The following is a 25,244-nucleotide window of genomic DNA, read 5'->3' as shown; positions in this document are numbered from 1 at the left end:
CACTTAGGGAGCATGTGTGTATGTGCATTCACTCACATGCATTCACACACTCTCTACCTCACCTTTGGACTCCTGACTCTTGGTGGCGCTGTCACTTGGTGTTCGCTCGCTCTGTGGTATAGTATCACTTCCTGTTCCTGCTCAAACACAGTGGTGTTTCTGAGTAGCTTTTCTGCTTAGCAATTTAATTTAAATCTTTTGATACATCCCTTTTTCATAGTATAATCTTAACGTGCTTCATCTGAATCACCCTTTCTGTGTACTCACTACCTAATTTATAGCCAAAGTATTCACTCACTGTCTCTTTACTGTTTCGCTAGCTTAGCTTAGCTCGTAGCCGACTCGTTAGCACCATGGCTACTTCACCTGTCCCTCCTGCACTTTCCTGCTCATTGTGTCAGATGTTTAGTTACTCCTCGGCCTCCTTTAGCAGTAATGATACCTGTAATAAATGTAGCATATTTGCAGCTCTGGAGGCCAGGATTACTGAATTGGAGACTCGGCTTCGCACCCTTCATTCACCCGTAGCTAGCCAGGCCCCTGTAGCTGGTGCAGCCGAAGATAGCGTAGGCCCCGCTAGCTGTTCCCCGGCAGACCCCAAGCAGCTGGGGAAAGAGGGCGGCTGGGTGACGGTGAGGAGGAAGCATAGTCTTAAACTGAAGCCCCAGGTACACCACCAACCTGTTCATGTGTCTAACCGTTTTTCCCCACTCGGCGACACACCCGCCGGGGGTCAAACTCTGGTAATTGGTGATTCTGTTCTCAGACATGTGAAGCTAGAGACACCGGCAACCATAGTCAATTGTCTTCCAGGGGCCAGAGCAGGCGACATTGAAGGAAATTTAAAACTGCTGGCTAAGGGTAAACGTAAATACAGTAAGATCATAATTCACGTCGGCAGTAATGACACCCGGTTACGCCAATCGGAGGTCACTAAAATCAATATTGAATCGGTGTGTAACTTTGCAAAAACAATGTCGGACTCTGTAGTTTTCTCTGGTCCCCTCCCCAATCAGACCAGGAGTGACATGTTTAGCCGCATGTTCTCCTTAAATTGCTGGCTGTCTGAGTGGTGTCCCAGAAACGATGTGGGCTTCATAGATAATTGGCAAACCTTCTGGAGGAAACCTGGTCTTGTTAGGAGAGACGGCATCCATCCCACTTTGGATGGAGCAGCTCTCATTTCTAGAAATATGGACAAATTCATTAAACCCCCCAAAATATGACTATCCAGAGTTGGGACCAGGAAGCAGAGTTGCAGTCTTACACGCCTCTCTGCAGCTTCTCTCCTCCTGCTACCCCCCCAAAAACCCATCTCCATTGAGACTGTGTCAGCTCCCAAAAAGACAAAAAACAAACTAAAAACCAGCAATAAACAACTTAAACATAAAAAATCACAAAGAAAGAACAATACAGTATCCACATCTGAACCAAAGAGTAAAACAGTGAAATGTGGATTATTAAATATTAGGTCTCTCTCCTCCAAGTCTCTGTTAGTACATGACTTAATAATTGATCAACAAATCGATTTACTCTGCCTTACAGAAACCTGGTTGCAGCAGGATGAGTATGTTAGTTTAAATGAATCAACACCCCCGAGTCATTCTAACTACCAGAAATCCCGAAGCACAGGCCGAGGGGGCGGTGTGGCAGCAATTTTTCACACCAGCCTATTAATTAACGAAAGACCAAGACAGACTTTTAATTCATTTGAAAGCCTGATGCTTAGCCTCGTCCACCCCAGCTGTAAAACTCAGAAACCAGTCTTACTTGTTATCATCTATCGTCCACCTGGGCCTTACACAGAGTTTCTCTCTGATTTCTCAGACTTTTTATCTGATTTAGTGCTCAGCTCAGATAAAATAATTATTGTGGGTGATTTTAACATCCATGTAGATGCTAAAAATGACAGCCTCAACATCGCATTTAATCTGTTACTAGACTCAATTGGCTTCTCTCAAAATGTAAAAGAACCCACCCACCACTTTAATCACACTCTAGATCTTGTTTTAACGTATGGCATAGAAACTGAATATTTAACAGTGTTTCCTGAAAACCCTCTGCTGTCTGATCATTTCCTGATAACATTTACATTTACAATAATTGATTACACAGCAGTGGAGAGTAGACTTTATCAAAGTAGATGTCTTTCTGAAAGTGCTGTAACTAAGTTTAAGAATATAATCCACCCACTGTTATCATCTTCAATGCCCTGTACCAACATAGAGCAGAGCAGCTATCTGAACGCTACTCCAACAGAGGTCGATTATCTTGTTAATAATTTTACCTCCTCACTACGTACGACTCTGGATACTGTAGCTCCTGTGAAAACTAAGGCCTCAAATCCAAAGTCCCTGACTCCGTGGTATAATTCTCAAACACGTAGCCTAAAGCAGATAACTCGTAAGCTGGAGAGGAAATGGCGTGTCACAAATTTAGAGGATCATCATTTAGCCTGGAGAAATAGTTTGCTGCTTTATAAGAAAGCCCTCCGCAAAGCCAGAACATCTTACTATTCGTCACTGATTGAAGAAAATAAGAACAACCCCAGGTTTCTCTTCAGCACTGTAGCCAGGCTGACAAAAAGTCAGAGCTCTACTGAGCCAACCATCCCTTTAACGTTAACTAGTAATGACTTCATGAACTTCTTCACAAATAAAATTTTTATCATTAGAGAAAAAATTACCAATAATCATCCCACAGATGTAATATTATCTACAGCTACTCTTAGTACCATCGATGTTAAGTTAGACTCTTTTTCTCCAATTGATCTTTCTGAGTTAACTTCAATAATTAATTCCTCCAAACCATCAACGTGTCTTTTAGACCCCATTCCTACAAAACTGCTCAAAGAAGTCCTGCCATTAATTAATTCTTCGATCTTAAATATGATCAACCTATCTCTAATAATCGGCTATGTACCACAGGCCTTCAAGCTGGCTGTAGTTAAACCTTTACTTAAAAAGCCATCTCTAGACCCAGCTGTCTTAGCTAATTATAGGCCAATCTCCAACCTTCCTTTCATATCAAAAATCCTTGAAAGAGTAGTTGTCAAACAGCTAACAGATCATCTGCAGAGGAATGGCTTATTTGAAGAGTTTCAGTCAGGTTTCAGAGCTCATCACAGCACAGAAACAGCTTTAGTGAAGGTTACAAATGATCTTCTTATGGCCTCTGACAGTGGACTCATCTCTGTGCTTGTCCTGCTAGACCTCAGTGCTGCGTTCGATACTGTTGACCATAATATCCTATTAGAGCGATTAGAACATGCTGTAGGTATTACAGGTACTGCACTGCAGTGGTTTGTATCATATCTATCTAATAGACTCCAGTTTGTACATGTAAATGGAGAGTCCTCTTCAGACACTAAGGTCAATTATGGTGTTCCACAGGGTTCAGTGCTAGGACCAATTCTATTTACATTATACATGCTTCCCCTAGGCAACATCATTAGAAGACATAGCATAAATTTTCACTGCTATGCAGATGACACGCAGCTCTATCTATCCATGAAGCCAGGTAACACACACCAATTAGTTAAACTGCAGGAATGTCTTAAAGACATAAAGACCTGGATGGCCGCTAACTTTCTGCTTCTTAATTCAGATAAAACTGAGGTTATTGTACTCGGCCCTGAAAATCTTAGAAATATGGTATCTAAGCAGATTCTTACTCTGGATGGCATTACCTTGGCCTCCAGTAACACTGTGAGAAACCTTGGAGTCATTTTTGACCAGGACATGTCCTTCAATGCACATATTAAACAAATATGTAAGACTGCTTTCTTCCATTTGCGCAACATCTCTAAAATTAGAAATATCCTGTCTCAGAGTGATGCTGAAAAACTAGTTCATGCATTTATTACTTCCAGGCTGGACTACTGTAATTCACTATTATCAGGAAGTCCTAAAAACTCGCTGAGAAGCCTTCAGCTAATCCAAAATGCTGCAGCAAGAGTACTGACAGGGACTAGAAAGAGAGAGCATATTTCTCCTGTTTTGGCTTCCCTTCATTGGCTTCCTGTTAAATCCAGAATTGATTTCAAAATCCTGCTCCTCACATACAAGGTCTTAAATAATCAGGCCCCATCTTATCTTAATGACCTTGTAGTACCATATCACCCTATTAGAGCACTTCGCTCTTGCACTGCAGGCCTACTTGTTGTTCCTAGAGTATTTAAAAGTAGAATGGGAGGCAGAGCCTTCAGTTTTCAGGCCCCTCTTCTGTGGAACCAACTTCCAGTTTGGATTCGGGAGACAGACACTATCTCTACTTTCAAGATTAGGCTTAAAACTTTCCTTTTTGCTAAAGCATATAGTTAGGGCTGGACCAGGTGACCCTGAATCCTCCCTTAGTTATGCTGCAATAGACGTAGGCTGCCGGGGATTCCCATGATGCATTGAGTTTTTCCCTTCCAGTCACCTTTCTCACTCACTATGTGTTAATAGACCTCTCTGCATCGAATCATATCTGTTATTAATCTCGGTCTCTCTTCCACAGCATGTCTTTCATCCTGTTTTCCTTCTTTCACCCCAACCGGTCGCAGCAGATGGCCGCCCCTCCCTGAGCCTGGTTCTGCCGGAGGTTTCTTCCTGTTAAAAGGGAGTTTTTCCTTCCCACTGTCGCCAAAGTGCTTGCTCATAGGGGGTCATATGATTGTTGGGTTTTTCTCTGTATTTATTATTGTGCTATCTACTGTACAATATAAAGCGCCTTGAGGCGACTTTTGTTGTGATTTGGCGCTATATAAATAAAATTGAATTGAATTGAATTGAATTGAATTAACACTTTAGGGAAAAAAGTGATTGGGTGAATGAATTTGTTGTATAAAGCGCTTTGAGTCCTCAGAGTAGAAAAGCGCTATATAAGAACCAGTCCATTTACCATGAACTCTCTTAGTCACACTGTCTTGTAATGTGCCTAACTAGTCTTCAAGAATAGTTCTCTGGGCTTCTTGAAGCACGTTCAAAGCTCTTCTCTGGATGTTGGCTGCATTTTCTTCTGTCCTCTTTCAAAATGATGTCATAATTTCATCAACCCTTCCACCATGTTTTACAAATGACTAGACATTCACTGTTGTACGTTTATCCTGACCTGTATAATACTGAAAATGACTTGAACCAAAGTTTTCAAAATGGAGTTCATGACTGAATAAGACCTGTTGCCGCTGAGATATGCTGTGACATGAAAAAAAACTTTGTTTCCCCTTCCCCCTTCCCAATTTCAGTTTTTAAATCATGAGTTAATTTATTAATGGAAAAAAGTTATCCAAACCTACCTTCATGAATCATGAATTAATTGTGATTATGGTAAATGGCCTGTATATGTATAGCGCTTTACTTAGTCCCTATGGACCCCAAAGCGCTTTACACTACATTCAGTCATCCACCCATTCACACACTGTAGCTGTGGCTACATTGTAGCCACAGCTGCCCTGGGGCACACTAACAGAGGCGAGGCTGCCGGACACTGGCGCCACTGGGCCCTCTGACCACCACCAGTAGGCAACGGGTGAAGTGCCTTGCCCAAGGACACAACGACCGAGACTGTCGGAGCCGGGGCTCGAACCGGTAACCTTCCGATTACAAGACAACTGCCAACTCTTGAGCCACGATAACCACAGGCTCATTTTTTTTGGAAAGCTGAGTTCAGTTTCAGTCGCCACACCCAGGACAGATTACTGCCAGACCTGTTGGAGCAAGAAATCACTTAACCAGAACCTGTCTGACAGGGCCGTGCAGAGACGTTTATAGGGGCGGGTGCTCAAAGCTAAAAAGGGGCACATTGAACCAGGCTGAATAACAACAACACACATTCATCAAGAATCTAATATGGGATCGCATCATACTATATCACTGTTGTGAGGCAAAGCAAACGTAGCCTATGTTTTACCTGATGGGTACAATGTTGCTGTTGAGGGGTTGCTGCTGCTCCTGCTGCTGATAGTGCTGGAGGGCAGGGCTGTGTTGATCTGAGACTGTAGACATTAAAAAGTCCATAGGAGAGATGGTAGCTGATTAAACACGTGTCATGAGATAACAACAAAATGCAAAGATTGGTGACAGTGCTTGGAACCATAAGGCAACAAAAAACTGAGAAATAAACTAGACCCTGCCTGTGAATCACTCTTTGCCTCTCTTCCTCCTTCCATCCCCTCATCTCATCTATCACTCTCCATTTGCTGTCCATCTGAGAACAAGGCACAACTTGCTATTGCAATAAACTATTATTTAATTATCCACACTTAACAACTCTTACACTTAATCTATAATAAAATGATGACAGAAAAATGTTATAGAAGCAAAACATTTCAGTTGTGCTTATTATTATTTTTATACTGGAATACCTCTCCAACAACTGGTACATGTGTTAATGTTACCTGTGCTCTTTGTAATCCAGCTGCTGAGGGATCCACTGCCTTTAGTATCCTTACACAGCTCCTACTGTTTCCTCCTCATGTCCTTACCAGCCATGTCTGGACAATGTTATATTATGAGTAATAATTCAAAAATCCATATACATAAAACACACACATGCATGCACACACAGTGACATTTTAGACCTTCTTCAGAATACTGTATATACTGTGGGCACAAGTTTCCATCATGGAGCTGATCCAGAATCCTTCCCTTATTATTTATTACTAGAGCTACAATAATAAAGCAATGAGGGAAAAAAAGTAATAAATATGAAATAATTCAATCAATATAATTATAATAATCAAAATAATTCATGATGATTCCATTTGTTTCACTATCCACTCTGTGCAGGCAGAAAGCTTATTACATTTTTAAACTGTAGAGATACAATAATTTTGCTGCTGTAAAATCAGCATTTTGTCTTATTTAAAATATAAATCTAATATAATCTGTTTCTTAATGTATGTTCTTTAAAATACAGCGTGTTTTTTAAAATATTATAATTATAATAATCCATAATTATGTGGACATGCATATTAGATCGTTTTAAGTGAAATATAATCCCTCCAGAAAGGCAGGAAAAGCCCTGTAACTTACTTTAAAGCTAAATATGTTCCCTAAAACGGTGACAGAGCTACAGACCCATGACAGCCTTACCCAGTGAGCCAGCAGCTATGACCAGCACTACTTGTGCAGTTAATAAAAGGACAGGTAAAGTTTGTCGCGCTGTTGCACACACAGCACGCTCATTTGTTTCAGTTCGTCAGTTGCCACAAGACAGCTTACCAACGTGTACGTAATAAGCTAATACTCCTGTGTGCTTTAGACTACAGTGTGCGCTGTACACCTACTTACTGGTTTTGTCGCATCAGTCTGTGTCTCTGAGTTAATTTATGTTTCTCCTACAGCTCCGGACCGCAAAAAATGCGCGTGCACTTTGTGAGCTCGTTCCCGGCTCGTAACCAGCGCGTTCTGCCGTCAAGGGCGATCATTGGTTAATGGTGATCATGTGACTGATGCAAGCCAGATCCTTTTATTTAGCAAAAATGTGATTAATAGTTAAATATTATTGTTGAGGGGCACAGACAGGACTCCACACGCACACACACATTTAAAAAAAATAATAATTAAAAATTAAAAAAAAAAAAATGCCTCAACAAAAGGGCACTTTGGGCACCCATCAGGAAAGGGGCGGGTGCTCAAGCCCCTTCCGCCCCCCCCTCTGCACGTGCTTGCTGTCTGACAAGATACGCTAAAAGACAAAGAAAAAGCAGCACATGACAACATTATCCACAAATGGAGAAAATTTGAAACAGTGGTGAATGGTGACTGCCGACTCATCCAGGTGTTCACATGAAACCCAGAACGACATCTAGTTCATGATTCAACAATAAGAAAGAGACCAGGCAAAAAAAGCCTCCACAGGAGTTCAAAGAAGAATACCACTGCTGACCAAAAAGAACTCAAAGGCTCGTTTCACAATTACCAAAAACCACGTTAATGATCCCCAAGACTTCTGGGAAAATATTCTGTGGACTCAAGAAAAAACCTGAACTTTTTTGGAAGGTTTGAGTCCTGTTACATCTGCAAAAGACTAGCACAGCATTTTATAAAAAGAACATACCAACAGTCAAACATGGTAAATGGCCTTTATATAGCGCTTTACTAGTCCCTAAGGACCCCAAAGCGCTTTACATATCCAGTCATTCACCCATTCACACACTGGTGATGGCAAGCTACATTGTAGCCACAGCCTCCCTGGGGCGCACTGACAGAGGCGAGGCTGCCGGACACTGGCGGCCACCGGGCCCTCTGACCACCACCAGTAGGCAACGGGTGAAGTGTCTTGCCCAAGGACACAACTTGGTGTAATTGATTAAACTATCTTTGTCGAATATTAAAATTTGTTTGATAAACTGAAATATGAAAGAGTGACAAATACTCAAAAAACTAAGAAACCAGGAAGGCGACAAATACTTTTTCATACAGTCCTGTATATATAATTGTTAAGCTTGTATTTGATGCTGATCTCAACCTTATTTCAGTGAAGCTCTAGTTACACCCACAGGTATTTTAAATATTTTTGTTGAAATACCACCTAACAGTTGCAATTGTAAATTGCGGTAAGTGCCAGATCTTATTTAAGAAAATCACAGATTTGCAAATGTGAGTTGGAGGCTGAATGACTAACAGACATCTGGTAAGTACAGATTACTTTAAAACAACAACAAACATGTTCTTTGTCAATTTTAAGTTTCGGAGGCAATGAGTGATCATAAAATGGCCATTTTAACATATCTTTGCTTCTGCTTTGCGTCTCCTAAATGTTTTGTTATTATTTAGAAATACACATTTATTTATTTTTTTTAAAAAGGGCAAAGTGAAGAGCAGGATCAGTGTTCAGCTCTTAAACTGAGCTGGATTTCACCTGCAGAAAGGCGAAAATATCAACTGAATAAGATTTATGCATGGAAGTGTTTCTTTTCAAATTGAAAGCGAGGGGAGATTTTGAGTGACGCACACGTGTACGGAGAACTAGAGAGCAAACACAGGTCTGGCATCACTGGAGTTAAATGTTTCAGATTGAGTGACAATGAGGAGAGACGCACAGAGGGATGACTCGTGAGTTTTTATTGATGAGGGCTGACTTCACTCAGTAGAGGCTGATAAAACGCACGTCACATTACGGCCATGCTGCAGCTGCGCGTCTTTAACAGACTTCTCCAACACTTTTATTGGAGGACTCAAGAATCCACAAAAAGTCTCTTACCTGGTTTTCCTTCTCAGCTGTGGGGTGGATACAGATCTACCTGGCACAGAAACAAATCAAGTAAGTGACTCATTTCGTACCAGCTGCTAAGTAAAGCCATATGTTTTGCATAGTAGATAAGTATTAGTCCTTCAGATAGAAATTACGCGATTCGTTTGTTAAGAAGTGGCGATTTAAAGCACTTGAATGCAAATTTTAATTTTTTAAGTGAATGTTCATGAATTACGAATTAGAAATTTGCACGGTATTTTGAATACGGGACTGTGACACAGTGAAAATGACACTGCCAAACTGTCACTGTCAAAACCGATTTTAAAAGATTTCTGTTGGCACCGAGTCTAACAAACTTTAGTCTAACTCCAAGGCGCAAAGTTTATTTGACCCAAACTTAACGGACACATTTGGGAAAACAAACTTGCTTGCCAAAAGCTCGGGGTCATGAACTGGAACTAGGTTAGGGGTACAAAAGTTAAACGGTGCGCAATACCGACACACAAAACGCAAGTCCCATACAACACACCCAAACCTCTGTGTCAGAACCAGACTTCCATCCAGCCCGCTATGGTGTTCGCTGTATTTCGCTGTCACAGCCGGTCTTAAAGATGCAAGGAGGCTGCAGTTCTCGTGGATAGTCACGTGTGAATAATTGATAGCGTGCAGTCATTCATAAGGGGCTGTGTGCAGCTTCTATTCTGTGTGTTCTGTAGCTAAACAAAAGTCATACCTCTCATATGCAGTTTTGTTCAGTGAGGGTTGTTGGTCTGTTTTTGGGGTGCAAACTCGCATGCGCGCGTTAGTTTATTTATAGTAGTTGTGGGGACGTTGTCTCTCTCTCACATACACACACACACACACACACACACACATTCACGTCTGTGCGTAAATGTGTGTGTGTGTGTGGGGGGGGGGGGGGGGGTATGATTTTTGGTGTACTGATTTCGTTATGATATATGTTGATATGATAAATATCACACAACATAATTTATCAACTAAGACACCTGCAGACTTTACTTTGGTAATTTTTTTATAGTCTTCCCTGCGCTATGGTTAACAGCCATTGCTCCTCTTTTGTGTCTGCTCACATCAGGTCTTCCAGATGTGAGGGAGAGGACTCTCATAGCCGTGAAACCAGATGGAGTTCAGCGCCGTCTTGTCGGGCAAATAATTCACCGGTTTGAGCAGCGGGGATTCAAGCTGGTTGGCCTGAAGATGGTGCAGGTATAATAGTTTGAAGTGTGTGTGTGTGTGTGTGTGTGTGTGTGTGTGTGTGTGAGATCTGCAAGCTTCTTGATGAATCTGTCTCTGTTTGAAAGGTGTCTGAGGATCTTCTGTCTCAGCACTACTGTGAGCTGAGAGCTAAGCCCTTCTATCCTAGTCTGCTGCATTACATGACCTCAGGGCCTGTGGTGGTCATGGTGAGTGCTCCTCTGTCTGCCTCTTTCAAGGATACTCCTGGTTCTCTCCTTGTTACGTTTCTGCTTATTCTTGTTATACTTTTTCAGTAGGTTTATCAGTCTTACCAACACATGCTTTACTTTTATTTAGGTATGGGAGGGGCCCAATGTAGTCCAGACATCACGTAAAATGGTAGGACACACTAACCCAACTGAAGCCCAGGCGGGCACAGTCAGAGGAGATTTCAGCGTCCATGTCAGCAGGTAACCTGACTTTATTTCATTTCATTATGTGTGCTGATATTTGTGATATAAAACTGCTTTTTAACATTAAAGCCTATGAAGGTATGTGCTTTTATGACGTGGCAGTACAGTAACCATGTGTGATGGTCACTTAAAGGAACGTTGTCCATGCCAGTGATTCATTGGAGGGTGCTCAAAGGGAGATCCAGCTGTGGTTTCAGGGAAAGGATCTCCTGAACTGGGAATGCTGCGACCAGGGCAACATGATGGAGGACTGAAGATGCTTGACAGTTCAAGGCAGTGAGAATCAGTAATAACTACCTCTTCTCCTGCTGCCGAATGACAGTGCCACCACAGTTTCTCTCTCTAAGTAATTTACCTCATTAAGTGCACTAAGAATCAAAAGATTTTTGCTAAAGCAAATGTGAGATTTTAGAATACAAGCTACTTTACCAACTATGCATATATACATATATACAGTAGCCATCTTATTCTTAGCATTGGATTATTATTGCTATACACAAACCAGCTACAACCATGGAAAAAATACTGACTGGGACTACTGGGCATGCACTTAAGGTACCCCAAAGGCTCAGTGGCTCCTGATCCAGACCCTCTGTTTGTCAGTTTCTGCTTCATTCATGAAGGTAACTATCTTTTCAAAGAAAGCAAAAGGAACAACAACCAAAAAGTTATAAAATCTCTGCAAATAGAGAGCCATGTTTAGGTGCAGAATGGCTGTAAGGTCTGCAAACAGCCATAATGAGATACAAAGTCCACACAAACAGATGTGAGTTTTGGATCACAAAGAGACCCAAAACGATCACATGCAAAAATGTTTCTCTACCTTTGTTTTTAATTTTGATCTGCAAGTCTTTCAGAGTGCCTGCCTACTCCAGCAGAGTAATACAGCTACCCACTTTGCAAAAGTAATTCAGTAATGGTATGAAGAACATGACAGAAAGCAAAGTGTTGACTTGGCTTCCAAATTCCTCAGATTATAATCTGATTGAGTATCTGTGGGCCGTGCCAGAAAAACGAGTCTAACGCACAGAAATACAATCTTTTAGGTTAAGACTTGAAGGATCTGCTGCTAACATCTTGGTGCTTGATACTACAGGGTCCAGTTAGAAGACTGATCAGAGCTGTTTTGGTACCATAATGGGGCTACAATATTAGGCAGGTGGTCTTGATTGTTGTGACTGATGAGTGCATTCTTTCTGGTTAATAGTTATATGCATTTGGTCTAACAAAGAGTACATATATACTGTATATATATATGTCTGTGTGTTTGTCTGTGTTGTTTATACTGTTAGTCCCCTCCCCCACATCTGGCCCACTGTAATGTGATTATTCTCATTAACAAATATAATTATTATTTAATGTATACATAATTAAACTGTTTACTTGACCTCTGTCCTCAGATAACCTAAGTGCAATTTTATACGTGATTTGCAATTTTGTGATACATTTTTTTTAACTGAAAACATGAAATAATCTTTCTACCTCTCAAGAAATAAAACAAGAGTTTCCCCCATAATGTTAACTAACTGCTATCAGGTATCAGAGTTTTTATGTGAGTTTACATTTGCCGTATCGCCTTCTCTTGGTTATTTTTAATCATAATGTTTTAACTCTTTGCACTGCTCCTAAATTTGCTAAAGTATTAAAGTGATGAGTCTATACACAATTGCCATCTTTTTATGTATAATTTATATATAACAACAAACATAATAATAAAATACAGTTTATATATATACATATATATATATATATATATATATATATATATATATATATATATATATATATATATATATGTATATATATATCAGTGTTGTAAATTATGGTATTTCAGGGCTATAAGCATTGAAAGACAGCATATATTTTTAGGTTACAGGGAAGGAGGGGTTACTATCATACAAATACATTAACTGTAAAAAAAAAATCATGCACTGCATGGAAGGAATACAATTAAACTTGCAAGAAGATTAAAAACATGTAAAACAAAGAACCAAAGAACAACAACAACAACAAAAATGGTTCCCAGAGTATTTAAATAGAATTTCTTTTAAAATCAGTTGTTTTTGTTGATAAATTAACAGACTCTGTGATTAAAATATGAGCATTACCTTTATATCAAATAAGCATTGATGTCACATCTGTATTAGAGGATATTTTGACTCTGTTACAATACATCACTCTTTTCTTGTGAGTTAATCTTTAACTTTTTGATCCATCGAAGCATCCAGTTCTAAAGTTTTCGTGCATTCTGGGGAGGACAGAAGATGTCATTTATTGTCACTTCTTAATGAAATTAAAGTTCTTGGTCATATTTTTAAAAGAAAATCAGATTTAAACACATCACCAAAAACTATTTGTTTTTGAAGTCTATTTACTAAAAGCAAGAACAATTACAAAAGCTGCCCACCCACACCAAGTATAGGCAACATGTGACACATAAACATGGACTATCTTGTGGATAGTTTGGGTTTTTTTACTAGTGAAATTTGCTCTGACTTACAATTTTCCTATTTTTTTTTAAATAGACAAGTTGACAAATGTTCTTACCCCAATTAAGTTTTGTTGACAAAATTTGTCAATAGGTATGTTAACTGGTAAATATTTAAATGTTGCAAATACTTCAAATAGATTGTGTTTGGCATTTATTTCCACTTAAATGAAGCCATGACCACATTTTAAAAACTAATTTATACATGAGTGCATTCAATTTGAAATTGCTCACATTTTTGCCATTGTAAATCTTTAATCAGTTTGTGGCGGTGGCAATGACGTAAGTCTGTGCATAAGTCAAGGCCGAGCAAACAAATGACTCAAGACTCACCCAAGCATATCTTTGCAAATACACACATACACACAAACTGGTACATCCAGAAAAAAGAAAAAAAAATAGGGAACAAACCTCAAGCAGAGTCTTCTCTGCCATTATGTGGCTGTAAACGTTTTCACCCTCTTCTGGTGACACCGCAACAAACTCCTGCTTATTTAGGGAGAACAGCTGCGCTCCATTTAAAATTCCCAGGCTCTTAACAGTCCTGAGCAGGAAGGAATTACAAAATCAGCATTTTTGTGCTTTCACTGTGAAAAAGATCCTTTTTTTTAATATTCACCTTTTAATTTCTAATGAAGAACTTGACTTTTAAGTCCAATTCATTACCCAGTAAAGCTATGATAAACAGTAAAGCTACAATACTTTGGCTATTTTAATCCTTACACAACTTCAGCGTTTTTGAAACCTACATCTGCAGTATTGCACAAGTATATCTCCTGGCTAGCAGGAGTGCTAGTGCTAATGCACAAAACTTATTTTTTCATTTTAAAAAATATGTTTGAACATGCTATTCCTTAGTGGAGCTTGAGTACTATCTCTAGCTAACATGAACAAATATGTTTGTGGAGTACTCACAGTGAGCTGAAGCCTTTGGCAGTAAGCCAGGCTGCCACCTCAGAAGATGGAGAGTCATAGTTCAGAGGTGTAGAGTTATCAGCTGTCTGTTGAAATGAGCCTCTTCTCCGGGCTATCCTTTGTAGAAGCTCATCATTCATTATCAGAACTGTACAAGAGGAAAAACAACTCCATTTGTATACAACTGTACAGTTGTAGCCAAAACTCTTGGCAGTGGCTTAACTGCCCAAACTAAAGTTGCACTAATTGCTTAACATCAATAACTATGAGCCTTGCCTGTTTGTTTTATGTGAAAGCATGAATTCATGTCATATAATGCAATTTTGAATATGAAAAATACTTTAGTCAGCAGAAATAAAAATCTAAACTAGACTTTAGGGAAAAATTAAAATTGGTGAATTATATTTTGCACATACCAAACTAAAGTAAAAATTATATTTATATGAACGTATCCTCCCCTTCACAAAGTGTTCTTTTTGTAATACCAAGCAACTTAAATTCCAAAGCAGAAATACATCTTATATTATAATAAAAAACATTTTAAATTTATATTAAAACCATTAAAAAAGTTTTAATATTGTGAAAACTTTAAATAAGAACATATTCCAGTGATTTGCAAACTTCACAAATCTATATTTTACTTGATTTTCAGCCTGTCCCTTGAGATTTCTCCAGATTCTCTGAATCTTTTGATAATATTATGCCCTCTCGTAGTTGATTTATTTCTGGTGCCAGTTAGCCTTGCCTACAAAATGTTCCTCCAGCTGTTTCTTTTAAGTACCGCTTACTTTTTCAGGCATTTGTTTTTCTTGTACCAACTTTTTTCCATCAAATTCAAAAGTCATGAAATAGCAAAACGTGTCAATTTTATTAGTTTTCATATGTGTTTATGAGATTTCTGTCTGCCCATATTCATTTACCTCTGTCAGGTTCATCTCCCTGCATCCCTGCAGATGGTAAAACCATGCTTTGAGGTCGCACTGCTGGATTTGTTGTAGTGGGACCCCCGCTTGTTGGGGTGTATGAGTAGCGCTTTGAGCCAGGGACAGGACCTGCCTTTTGTTGTGAAAAAAAGCAGGAATGAACAAAAACTACATGACAACATTAGCCAAGAAATCAGAGGATGTACAGTTTCTGAGGCAGTGGCACAAATAAAATTCTGTGTATTTTTGTAGCTGTGTGTCGTCTTATACCTGTGACCCACTGTGCACCACTGAGCCGTCTTTCCCCGTGTTATTCAGAGCAGACACAGGCTCCAAAATGTTAAAGGGAACAAATCCTATCTCGCCATAGCTGTTCCGACACTTCCACCAACGTTTTGATGAGTCAATCACCTACGGAAAGATGACTCTCATTACCAAGTTGTGTGACATACTTCTGGATCTGAAATCTACTTTTGTATTCAGATCACCACCCATAATTAAGGGTGTGTACCTCAAGTGTTTCTCCTTTTAGCACAGAGAGTTCACTGCTGTTTCTGGCGACAAAGTCGTAACTGCATCGATAATGGCTCTCACCGTGTGCATGTCCTTTTCCGTCTCTGAAAAACAAATAATATTTAAAAGATATGCAAAACATTTTTTTTTTAAAACATTAAATTGGAGCCAGATATCAGTAAATGTAATCATAGTTTGTCAATAAAAGCACTAGACTGATTTGATTCCAGCCAGTAAGAATACAGCTGCTACAAAAATAATCACAACTGCTGTAAAACCATAATAATGTCTTCCTCTATTTGTATGTATTTACCCTTCTTCAGTGGCTTACCTGGGGCTCTGTGCTGCCTGTTGAGCTTGTTCCTGCTGGCTTTGTTTCTGCTTGGTTTCATTGAAAGCATCTACTTTGTGCTGAAGCTCGATGGGATCTTGAAAAGGCTGGCCAGTAGAGTCATGAGTCTGAGGCTTCCACCCATCCAGAAAGACAGGTGTATATGGAGGAACAGTCACGCCGAGGTGGGAGCTGAAGAAAGTGGAATGAGCCTGTCATTAAAACCGTGTTATGCACAGTCTCTAGTAAAACTGACATCCACACACACACACAGACCAGGGTGAAGTCCAGTTGGTCCCCAGTGAAGTCCACAGCTCATTTTCCTCTAAAGTCAGATGTTCCTGGAGCAGTTTAACGGCACCACTGGTCAAAGCAGGACTGATGATGGATGCAGCTAATGCTGGTCCTCCAGTGGTTTTCACCATCTGTAAGAGAGAGTGTCTCTACAGTGAAGATCAAAGAAAGAGGAACAAAGAAAAAAGCACTAAATGAGGTCTCACTAGTCTGAGAGGCACAAAGATGTGGTGGAGCAGCTCTTGGGCATTGGGCTGTGAGATGGATGACTTCAGGCGGTCCTGAAAAAAATCAGTTTTGTTGTTTGTATTTATCAAACAAATCTTTTTATGCTTAAATATAACGTAGTCTAATCATACCAGCAGACTGAAGGAGTACTTGATTTTCTGAAAGATGTTCACAAACTCTTCTTCTGGTGGAGGACTGGCTTTCATGGTCAACAAACTATCTGCACACAGAACAGCAAAATATATACACCATAGATATAAAACATAAGGTTGTTATAACCTCAGCATACAATTATTAGTTTTACAGAATCAAGTTTAACATCCTACTACTCTCATACAAGATCTTGAGTAATCAGACCCCATCTTATCTTAAAGACAAAATAGTAACATATCATCCCAATAGAGCACTTTGCTCTCAATCCTCGGTTACTTGTTGTTTCTAAGGTATTTAAAAGTAGAATGGGAAGCAGAGCCTTCAGCCTGTCCTTGAGCCTGGTTCTGCTTGAGGTTTCTTCCTGTTAAAAGGGAGTTTTTCCTTCCCACTTTCACCAAAGTGCTTGTTCATGCGGTGGTCATTTGATTATTGTCTTTTTTCTGTTTTCTCTGTATTATTGTGGGCTCCTTAGTCTACATAATATAAAGTGTCTTGAGACACTGTTGTTATGATTGGGCACTATGCAAATAAAATTGAATTGAACTGAACTGGGTATATCTGGAACATGATACAGACTGTCATGTGGATGCTAATCATTGTCTAACACTTTAGTTTGGGAAAAATTTGAAAAACAAATGATAGAAGAAATAAAAAAGGAATACTAGAAGCACAACATACCATGACTTTTGTTCTGGCTTGTCACAGCAAGTGCTCTTCTAAGACAAAGTAATGACTAATAAGAGTCTGCCTTTAGTCCATCCCAGTGTTAATTTAGGAAACACCCAGATCAGTTTGGCAAGTTAGACAAAACAGAAATACTTAGTGACAAACCCTGACTCAGACGTTAATAGTGCCCAATATAAAGCATAATAATATCATGCCATATGAAGAAACAGCAGTGCATAAAAGTCTTCAGGTACTTGCATGCCTTGTGTCTTAGACATTCTCACGATGTGCAGGAATTTTCTGCGTTACCCGAAAGTTTGTTTGTTTTGCATCCTGCCTGTTGAGTTTCAGTGTGTCAAATATTGAGTCGCTCCTTCCTCCACATGTCTGAAGCTCACTTCCATCTGCTAACCTACATTTTAAATTTCAACCTTATCCAAAACATATCTGGCTCTATGGTATCACTCGAAGAAACAGGACCGGCACAGGTTTTGTTGCCAATATAAGTCATTTATTTTGAGCAGAAATTGTCGAGGCACAGTCCTCACCTTCTTGGGCCTTCTTATCCTTCCTGGTCTTCCTCTCATTTTTCTTTTTCCTTTGGTTGAGGACAGTCTGGGCTTCTGCCGCCTGTTGTAAGCGCGACATGAATCGCTCCACATCGTCAAAGCAGTGGTTCATAATCTCCTGAGGAATGATTCACACATGAGGCTCTCATCATATCGCTTGTTTGTCATTTTATAAGAACACTACACCACATCAGTTTACTATTTCTAAAGTTTAGATAATGATTTCTGGGGTTATTGTTCATATGTGTGTGATTTCCTGATTGTGTTGATAATAATAAGTCTTCTTTGTACCAACTCATATATACAAAAAACGGGGTGTATGAGTACGTACCACTTCTCTGTCTGCATTCAGTGGAGGCATCTGATTCGACTCCCCACTGGTACCATTCTCTGAGCAGATATAGAACAACATTAATTCAAAATTTACAAAAAGCATATGCAAAAGATGGAAACGCATGTTTTTGCCAACACCACATGCTTGGAGAGGAGTGTACCTTTGCCAGACTTCTTAGGAACCCCATCAGGAAGCTCCTGCTGTCCTTTCAGGACCATAACTCGGACACCTGAAGTCCTTCTAGGTAGCACCAATGGAGGTGATGTTGACATCTGTTTAATGTGGACATAAACAGAATTCAATGTAACGTACACAGAACAGGGAATAATGTTTGGGTTGCACAGCAATGACATTTACCCTTTTTTATGTCTCCTTTCTTGTCCCACTTAAATTGTTAGATTTGTTCTCTCGTGCTTTGCATTTTTAAATGTTCACATGTAGATAACTAGTCTTCAATTAAATTCTCCGATGATATAAAAGATGCTCATAAACTTTGCCTGCCTGACATCTTGGCGTCATATTAATTAAACCCATTACACTAAAAAGAAAAGAGGATTAAGAGCACAACAATGGCACATACCACAGGCTGATTGTAAGAATGCCGAGTATTCAGCACTGTGCATACTGGCATGTTCACATGCAGGTAAGTGACAGGTACACGCTACAGGAAAAACCTCAGACACCAGATGGTATGCAGATGATGCAACCATCAAAACACGACAGAGAAACTGCACCACAGCTCAATTTTTCTTGAAAGGTTGTCCTTTACAGGTTCTACAGTAGCTTTCTATACTGACATCTCATCTTTCTGCTGTTCTCCTTCAGCAGTTCGTGCAATTAACAGCAAGCAAGTACACGCCCCGGTGTTTCGAGCACCTGTTTGTACACCATCCCAAATGTACTCCTCTGAGAAACACATTACTGACACAAGATAGGCGTCCTAGATCTGACAAGTGTATCTACCTCTCTCAGTTCCTCACTCTGTTTTTTCCCCTCTCTGTCTCTTTCTCACCCTCTCTCTCACTCACACACACACAGTTTACACAAGTTAAATCTTTAAACCGACATACATCACCGTACCTTTTGGTGCGTCTCGCGTGTTTAAATCCGGGGCAAAGACACCACTCCTCCTGCTCAAGTGACTGTAGTGAGTTTGGCTGTTTTGTGAGAGGATGTCTATCCTCCTTGGGATGTGCCGAAACAAGAAAAACAAGTCTGGCGTCCTTTCGTAGTTACGCTGCATTGTTTTATTCCCTCCTATAACTCTCAGATACAGAGATTGGCTCTGTCCCTCACTCCCTGAGAATCTTTCTCTGTATCTTTGTGGACTTCTCCTTCCTTATCACAGCTATTTCAATCAACAACTGCCTGTGGCTAATACCCGGAGCATATCGTGATCTGCACTGCATTCTTTCTCAGCAATGTGGCACAGTCTTACTCAAGCGCACCACCTCCACTAAGTCAGAGAAATTAAGTTTCATTTGAGCCGAGGCCAAAGCCACCATAAAAGCTGTTGGTAAAGATCTAATTTATTTGTCTTTTACTTTGTATTCATGAACTTGCCTTTATTTCACATATGTACCTGCTAATCGCACAGTCACAAAAAAAATATAATAATAAATTAAATATCCAGGATGCTATTGATTTATTCTAGTTGTCTCTTTCTTGGGTTCTTGTTACCCAATGGAAGCCAAAGGGAATAGTTAAAGGGTAAACCATTTATTAACCATTCGCTATACACAGTTTTTAACCTGGTGTGTGATAACTGAAAGAATTAATGCCTGAAAAAGATAAGAAATCTATAAATTACAGAATAATGTGGCACTTAATTAAATTTTAGAAAACAACTTTTGATGCTTAACTCAGCCAGGCCTTGTTTAACACACACCTTGGCTGAGGGTTCTTTATCAATCTTAGGGTGAATATTGATGGTTTACAACAAAATGAAAGATGGCAGATACAATCCTAAGCTTAATGTTTTGTTTCTGAGCACAAAAGGATTCCACATTGACTTTATGCAGGTAGGCATGCAGCAGAAAATGAACAGAGGCCTTTTAAGCTGTAAAGTAGTGACACCAGCTGGTCATTTCAGCTAATTTCATCATGTCTGACCTGGCTGTTGCACAGCGTGTTGATACTGCATGAGGTTGCATAGAATCAACTCTGTGTTTGATGCTTTCTGTGGTCTGACATTAGTGATTAAAGACACTGTGTCCCATATGGTTTCCACAACAAAATATCCTGTGGTCTTTTCCTGACTGGGTGTCAGCTGATGTGATGATTAGATCAACCTATAGAACGAAGTTGTTGTTTTTGTCTGTTTGCTTGGGTTTTTTTTTTTCACTGAATGTGAATTCATGCCAGAAAATAACAATGACTTTCAGTTTCAATCATGTGTACCAACAGGACATTTTCCACATTTGGGCTGTTCTAAGAAAGATTTACTTTCCATCTATTATTGCATGTGACAGTGATTAATACAAGACATTTTCAGCTGTACAATTAGTTTGGGATTTACTATCCTGCTGTGAGCTTTGCCTCACCGAAGAGCACTTATAATGTGCATTCTAGCTGCATGGTTACTACTTCAGTACAAAGATGTCCAGTGTGCAAATCTCTGTCCCAACACCCACATTTTTTAATGAAACTGACCCTTTAAAAAAAGAAAAAAAAGAATGTCAATTAGGCTGTTTTTCTCATCACAACATGTGAACAGGCAGGTATTAGCTTTATCTCCTTTTAAGAGCCTAAATGTTCATGAATATGCTCAGTCACTTGAATTACCGCTCTGATTCATTGCTCCTCTGATCACACTACCGGAACCACAAGAAGTTGTCGTTGTGACACATTTTCTCCACCAGGGGGAGTGCAGCTACTCTACTACTAAAAATAATTCATAATACTATACTGTAAGTGGCTGGATTCAGCTTTGTGGACACAACCAGGTTTTGTTTGTTTTTTTAATCCTAGTAATCCATGTCATATATATTTAATATCAGTACCCATTTCTATGCAAAGAGCCCACAATTTTGTTTATTTGTAGTGATAATCTAATAGCATTTGAAGTAGCACAGTTAAAGCATGTTAATCCTATACCCCCGCTTGTTTTTTAAACTACAAATTCGAATGACTTTACGTAAAATAGCTTCGTTACACGACCCCGTGTATTACAGTTTAGTATCTGAGTTATTCCCAATGCACACAGACTATGAGCCACTTTTTGTGCATTTCTGTGCGTAAAGTTAGGCACAGACGGCGCACGTTTCTGCGATCTCTGGCTGAGCTTTAAATAATCTACTAATGGCTTTTATTTCTACGTATGACTGCAGCCTATAATTAAGTCTAGTGTGAGCAGTTCAGTATGCTCACAGTCAAGCCGTGCAGGTTCCACACAGTAATCCAGCAGCAGTGTGCCCCGCTTCCCATTTTGGGGAAGGGCAGCTCAGCCCCTTCGGTCTTCCCATTGGCTCAGCTCCTCTCCTTCGTTTCTTCTTGACTTCACGACCACGGTTTGTTCCAGCTCTCGAAAACGTGTTCACAAGTTGTCAAACCTGGTCAAGGCTTTTGTCCCCGTATAAATTTTATCTGCTACCCCGATTGTTATCAGAAACAAAAAAAAGCAAAGCTTTTAAAAGAAGCCCTGTGGGAAGACAAGCAGAGAAACTAACACCAGGACTACTGGAAACTCTACTCCTCAGTGGGACCGTGCTGTCAGCATGGTATGTCCACAGCACATCGTTGTTTGACTGTTATTCTTTAATGGTGTGGCTTTGTGAGCTCTAATCTCAGAACTCCCCGTGTATGTCTTGGTCGTGCTTTCTTTTTCCAGCGAAAAAAGGCTTCTTGTTATTATTATTATTTGCACTGTATACCGCTGGCTGGTTCCTTTGTCAGTTATGCAATCAGTCAGCGTTAGGGCTGTATGCTGCCTCATTATAGTTAAGCTCCGCTATGCATTCTTACACAAGAATGCACTCATTGTTTATATGCTGAGCAGTACCTACACAACCAAACTTAAACTCAGTGACATACAGTTTGGATGGCTGTATAAAGCAAGCTGCAGCCAAATATACAGTCGTTAACTTTTTTAAAAGTCTCTCTTTATCTTCTTTTTGTTTTGTTTTGGAGGTTGTGTCTGTTTTAGTCATTTAAACCTTGAGCACAGATGATAAAATCATCAGTTTTTAAATGGGATATTTACAACGGAACCACGAGCATCTGTAACCCCATGTTACTCAAATTGGATTTTAAACAGCAATGAACAACCCTTTTTGTGTTAAGCTGTGTGGTAAAACCAGCTGCATTCAGGGAAATTTTCCATGCTCATATTACATCATGGGTATAGCAACAAGTAGCTGTCATGATCGAGCTTTTTCAGTTGTGCAATGCCAGGATGCTAAAGGACTTTAGATACAGTGTAATGTGATATTATGTAATGACTGAAGATTGATTGATGTGATTAACACAGAGATGTATCCTTTTACAGGTGGTTGCATACATGTTTATACATGTTCATTTTTACTACAAAAGACCAACATCAGCATTGCAACAGATCAAGTATTGACAAAGCAATATTACATGAGGTTATGGCTCTTTTGTTAACTCCCTTTTAGCTCTCAGGACAGTTTTGCTCTTTCTTCATTTTTGCAGCAGCTGGCAAGCAAAACAATTTAATTTGTATTGCCAGCTAGCTGTTGATCTGATGAGCATAATGTTTATTTTACTCTTAAGAGCTGGAGAGATTTTTGCATGAGAAAACAAACCTTCCACTCTTCTTTAAACATGAAGTCTAAATGTAAAGTGTAAGGTGTGAAAAGAGTTTTATTCAAGCTGTTTGCACGGGGGGGTTGGGGAGTCTGTAAACTGAAACCTACATGGTGACCTCATGTCCTTTGACACATTACGCCACATAAAGTGTAATGACTTTACTTCAGATCCATATACCTAAAGAACTAAACCACATGTTCCAGATTTACATGTGTGCAGTAATGTGTGAATATCTGTGTAAGTCCTATGCATAGGATTCACTGTGCTGTATATTTACTCACTGAGTAATTTTACACCTTAAGGTCAGCTGAACCACTGCTGCATAATTTTGTGCAGAGTAGAAACATAGAAGAGTGGTTCCTTGTTTTCCAAACAGTTCCTGGGACAGATGCTCACTGACCAGGAGACACAAATTTACAACCAGTGCATGTGTGCTTGTGTGTGTGCCAGTCTGTGTGTGTGTGTGTGTGTTGGGGTTTGTTGGTGGAAGGAGGACAATTAGGGTTAACCAAGAATAGCAAAAGAGAAGGAAAGGGGGGCAAACCCAGTAGTTATTTTGAGAAACACTGCATGATGTATTTTGAAGTGGGAAAATGTGTTCAAAGTTAAAAACATATCAGCAAGAAGTGGAAATAAACACTGAATACAAATACAAAGCCCTCTCATTTTAAAACATATGTCAAATGTGTATATATTGATAATCTTTTTCAGTAAACTACAAAACCTAATACAGACTTGTTATGTTCTTGTGGTTTCGTAATAGCAAAGACAGTGAAACACTGAAGAGTTGAACAGTATCAACTTGTACTTGCAGGCCCATGCCGATGACTTCTTTTGATGTTAGAGAGATGTAGTAATGTGTAAAAGTCTTGAGCCAACCTTCATTTCTTTATGTTTCACTAGAAAAAAGTATTTGCAGTGATTTATTGAACCATGCAAACATACATGGAAGTACAGTTTATAAGGCAAAAACAGAGTTTGTACAATTCCAATGAGCGTAACAGTCAACGACCATCTTTATTCATCAACGCAGTCTGAGTTCTCATATTTAACCTTATTTGTAATTTCTTTAAGTGGTCTTCAGGAATAGTTCTCCAGGCTTCTTAAATGACATTCAAAGCTCTTCTTTGAATGTCGGCTGCCTTTTCTTCTGCTCTCAGACAAGATGATCCCACACTGCTTCAATAATGTTAAGGTCACCTTAAGAAACAAGTAAATCATAATAGTATATTCCATGTACTGCTAAATTTTCCAAGGAGCTAACCAGTCAAATAATCTACTAGTCACTTCAGCTCTATAGAAAAGTGTGTTTGCTCTAAGGTAAGTGATCAAATGAACTCACAGGAGTGTGTGAAGTAGACTTTTTCAGTATAGTCCACTGGAAATCTTGTTATAGTTTGTAGCTCAAACACATGAATCCTTAAAGCTTAATAAAGCTGTTGACTTTTTAATTATTTGTTCAGCATACCCTGATAACTGAATTCTAATAACTTTTTTCCTGTATTATTACCAACTGTACCCACTTCGTGGTTTACCCATGCACCTCAGCACCACCCACAGTATGAACCAATGCAAGCCTAACACCTCCCAGTGGATTTCTCCCTCCCACTCCCAACCACACATCACTGTATGGCTTCTGTCCGCCCCACTTTTCCCTCCTTTCTATTTGTGCATGCATATATTTGTCACAGTCTCACACTCTACGCATGTGGGCATGGATATTTCTGAAATCACCTGCCCTATCCGGCCGTGTGTCTTGAACAGCCATGAACTCTTTCTGGGTCTTGTAATTTTCCATTCTAACCAGCTGATACCAGGAGAGGTCATGTTCTGAAGCCAGCTTGGCTTGTGTTAAGCCATTTTGGATCCGTCCCTTTCATCTGAGCTGACTTCTAGTATTCAGCTGGTGATCTGCCGTGTTGCTGCATGCTTCTTTTTTTTCTAAAATGCACACCATGACCCTGGTGTTTATGCTTATCTGTACATTAAATGAAAGAGAATTGGGGTGATGCAACAAAGTTTTTTATCTGGATAATTTCATAATAACAAAGCACAGTAAGTAACACACATCCATTATTTATGCATTCTGTGTGCATTTAAACCTGCCATTACGTCAGTCTTACTAATGAATTACTAACACCTGGACGTACTGATGAAGCATTTTGAAAGGTCAGTCACAGTTGGCCTTCACCTCAGTGCTAAATATGCCAGTT

General features: G+C 39.6%; 3 protein-coding genes across 7 annotated transcripts in view; 2 read left to right on the top strand and 1 right to left on the bottom strand.

Moving 5' to 3' along the window:
* Nucleotides 1–8,984: 8,984 nt before the first annotated feature.
* Nucleotides 8,985–12,292, top strand: nme4 (NME/NM23 nucleoside diphosphate kinase 4). Its single transcript, XM_003454006.5, has 5 exons — nucleotides 8,985–9,249; nucleotides 10,277–10,407; nucleotides 10,503–10,604; nucleotides 10,735–10,847; nucleotides 10,984–12,292. Exons 1-5 carry the CDS (start codon nucleotides 9,111–9,113, stop codon nucleotides 11,102–11,104), a joined length of 606 nt encoding a protein of 201 aa, XP_003454054.1. The 5' UTR covers nucleotides 8,985–9,110; the 3' UTR covers nucleotides 11,105–12,292.
* A 743-nt stretch (nucleotides 12,293–13,035) lies between these two features.
* Nucleotides 13,036–19,677, bottom strand: eps8l1a (EPS8 signaling adaptor L1a). 3 transcript variants are annotated; one of them, XM_019358096.2, is made up of 14 exons: nucleotides 19,335–19,677; nucleotides 18,425–18,536; nucleotides 18,262–18,320; nucleotides 17,910–18,048; nucleotides 16,674–16,762; nucleotides 16,521–16,595; nucleotides 16,297–16,445; nucleotides 16,021–16,212; nucleotides 15,688–15,793; nucleotides 15,447–15,587; nucleotides 15,174–15,309; nucleotides 14,254–14,401; nucleotides 13,750–13,882; nucleotides 13,036–13,098 (listed from the first exon to the last, which is right to left on the bottom strand). In XM_019358096.2, exons 2-14 carry the CDS (start codon nucleotides 18,534–18,536, stop codon nucleotides 13,081–13,083), a joined length of 1,497 nt encoding a protein of 498 aa, XP_019213641.1. In that variant the 5' UTR covers nucleotides 19,335–19,677; the 3' UTR covers nucleotides 13,036–13,080. The 3 variants fall into 3 exon arrangements, with proteins under 3 accessions (XP_019213641.1, XP_003454055.2, XP_019213642.1); XM_003454007.5 differs by having other exon boundaries at nucleotides 19,345–19,675; XM_019358097.2 differs by lacking the exon at nucleotides 16,521–16,595 and having other exon boundaries at nucleotides 19,345–19,676.
* A 1,975-nt stretch (nucleotides 19,678–21,652) lies between these two features.
* Nucleotides 21,653–25,244, top strand: part of slc6a16a (solute carrier family 6 member 16a) — a 13,439-nt gene continuing 9,847 nt past the window's right edge. For 2 of the 3 annotated variants that reach the window (XM_005468332.4, XM_005468330.4), the window contains exon 1: nucleotides 21,653–21,983. Coding sequence is in view for 1 of the 3 variants with exons in the window: in XM_005468330.4 (XP_005468387.1) it covers nucleotides 21,981–21,983 (3 nt within the window). In the remaining 2 variants the exon portion in view is untranslated. Of the gene's footprint in view, nucleotides 21,984–24,701; nucleotides 25,087–25,244 lie in introns of those variants that run through there. The other variant, XM_005468331.4, reaches the window with a different exon arrangement.

This window comes from Oreochromis niloticus, linkage group LG4, assembly GCF_001858045.2.
Source record: "Oreochromis niloticus isolate F11D_XX linkage group LG4, O_niloticus_UMD_NMBU, whole genome shotgun sequence".
NCBI classification, from domain to species: Eukaryota; Metazoa; Chordata; class Actinopteri; order Cichliformes; family Cichlidae; genus Oreochromis; species Oreochromis niloticus.
The sequence above is the reverse complement of the archived record's forward strand: the minus strand, read 5'-3'. Positions and strand labels throughout refer to the sequence as shown.

Excerpts from the sequence above, each read along its gene's own strand:
- eps8l1a (XM_019358096.2), bottom strand. The coding sequence starts at position 18,536 with ATGTCAACATCACCTCCATTGGTGCTACCTAGAAGGACTTCAGGTGTC. Across the intron at positions 16,596-16,673 it reads AGTACTCCTTCAGTCTGCTG|GACCGCCTGAAGTCATCCAT; the intron begins GTATGATTAGAC and ends GATTTTTTTCAG. Across the intron at positions 15,588-15,687 it reads TAAAAGGAGAAACACTTGAG|GTGATTGACTCATCAAAACG; the intron begins GTACACACCCTT and ends ATCTTTCCGTAG.
- nme4 (XM_003454006.5), top strand. The coding sequence starts at position 9,111 with ATGCTGCAGCTGCGCGTCTTTAACAGACTTCTCCAACACTTTTATTGG. Across the intron at positions 9,250-10,276 it reads CTGGCACAGAAACAAATCAA|GTCTTCCAGATGTGAGGGAG; the intron begins GTAAGTGACTCA and ends TGCTCACATCAG. Across the intron at positions 10,605-10,734 it reads CAGGGCCTGTGGTGGTCATG|GTATGGGAGGGGCCCAATGT; the intron begins GTGAGTGCTCCT and ends ACTTTTATTTAG.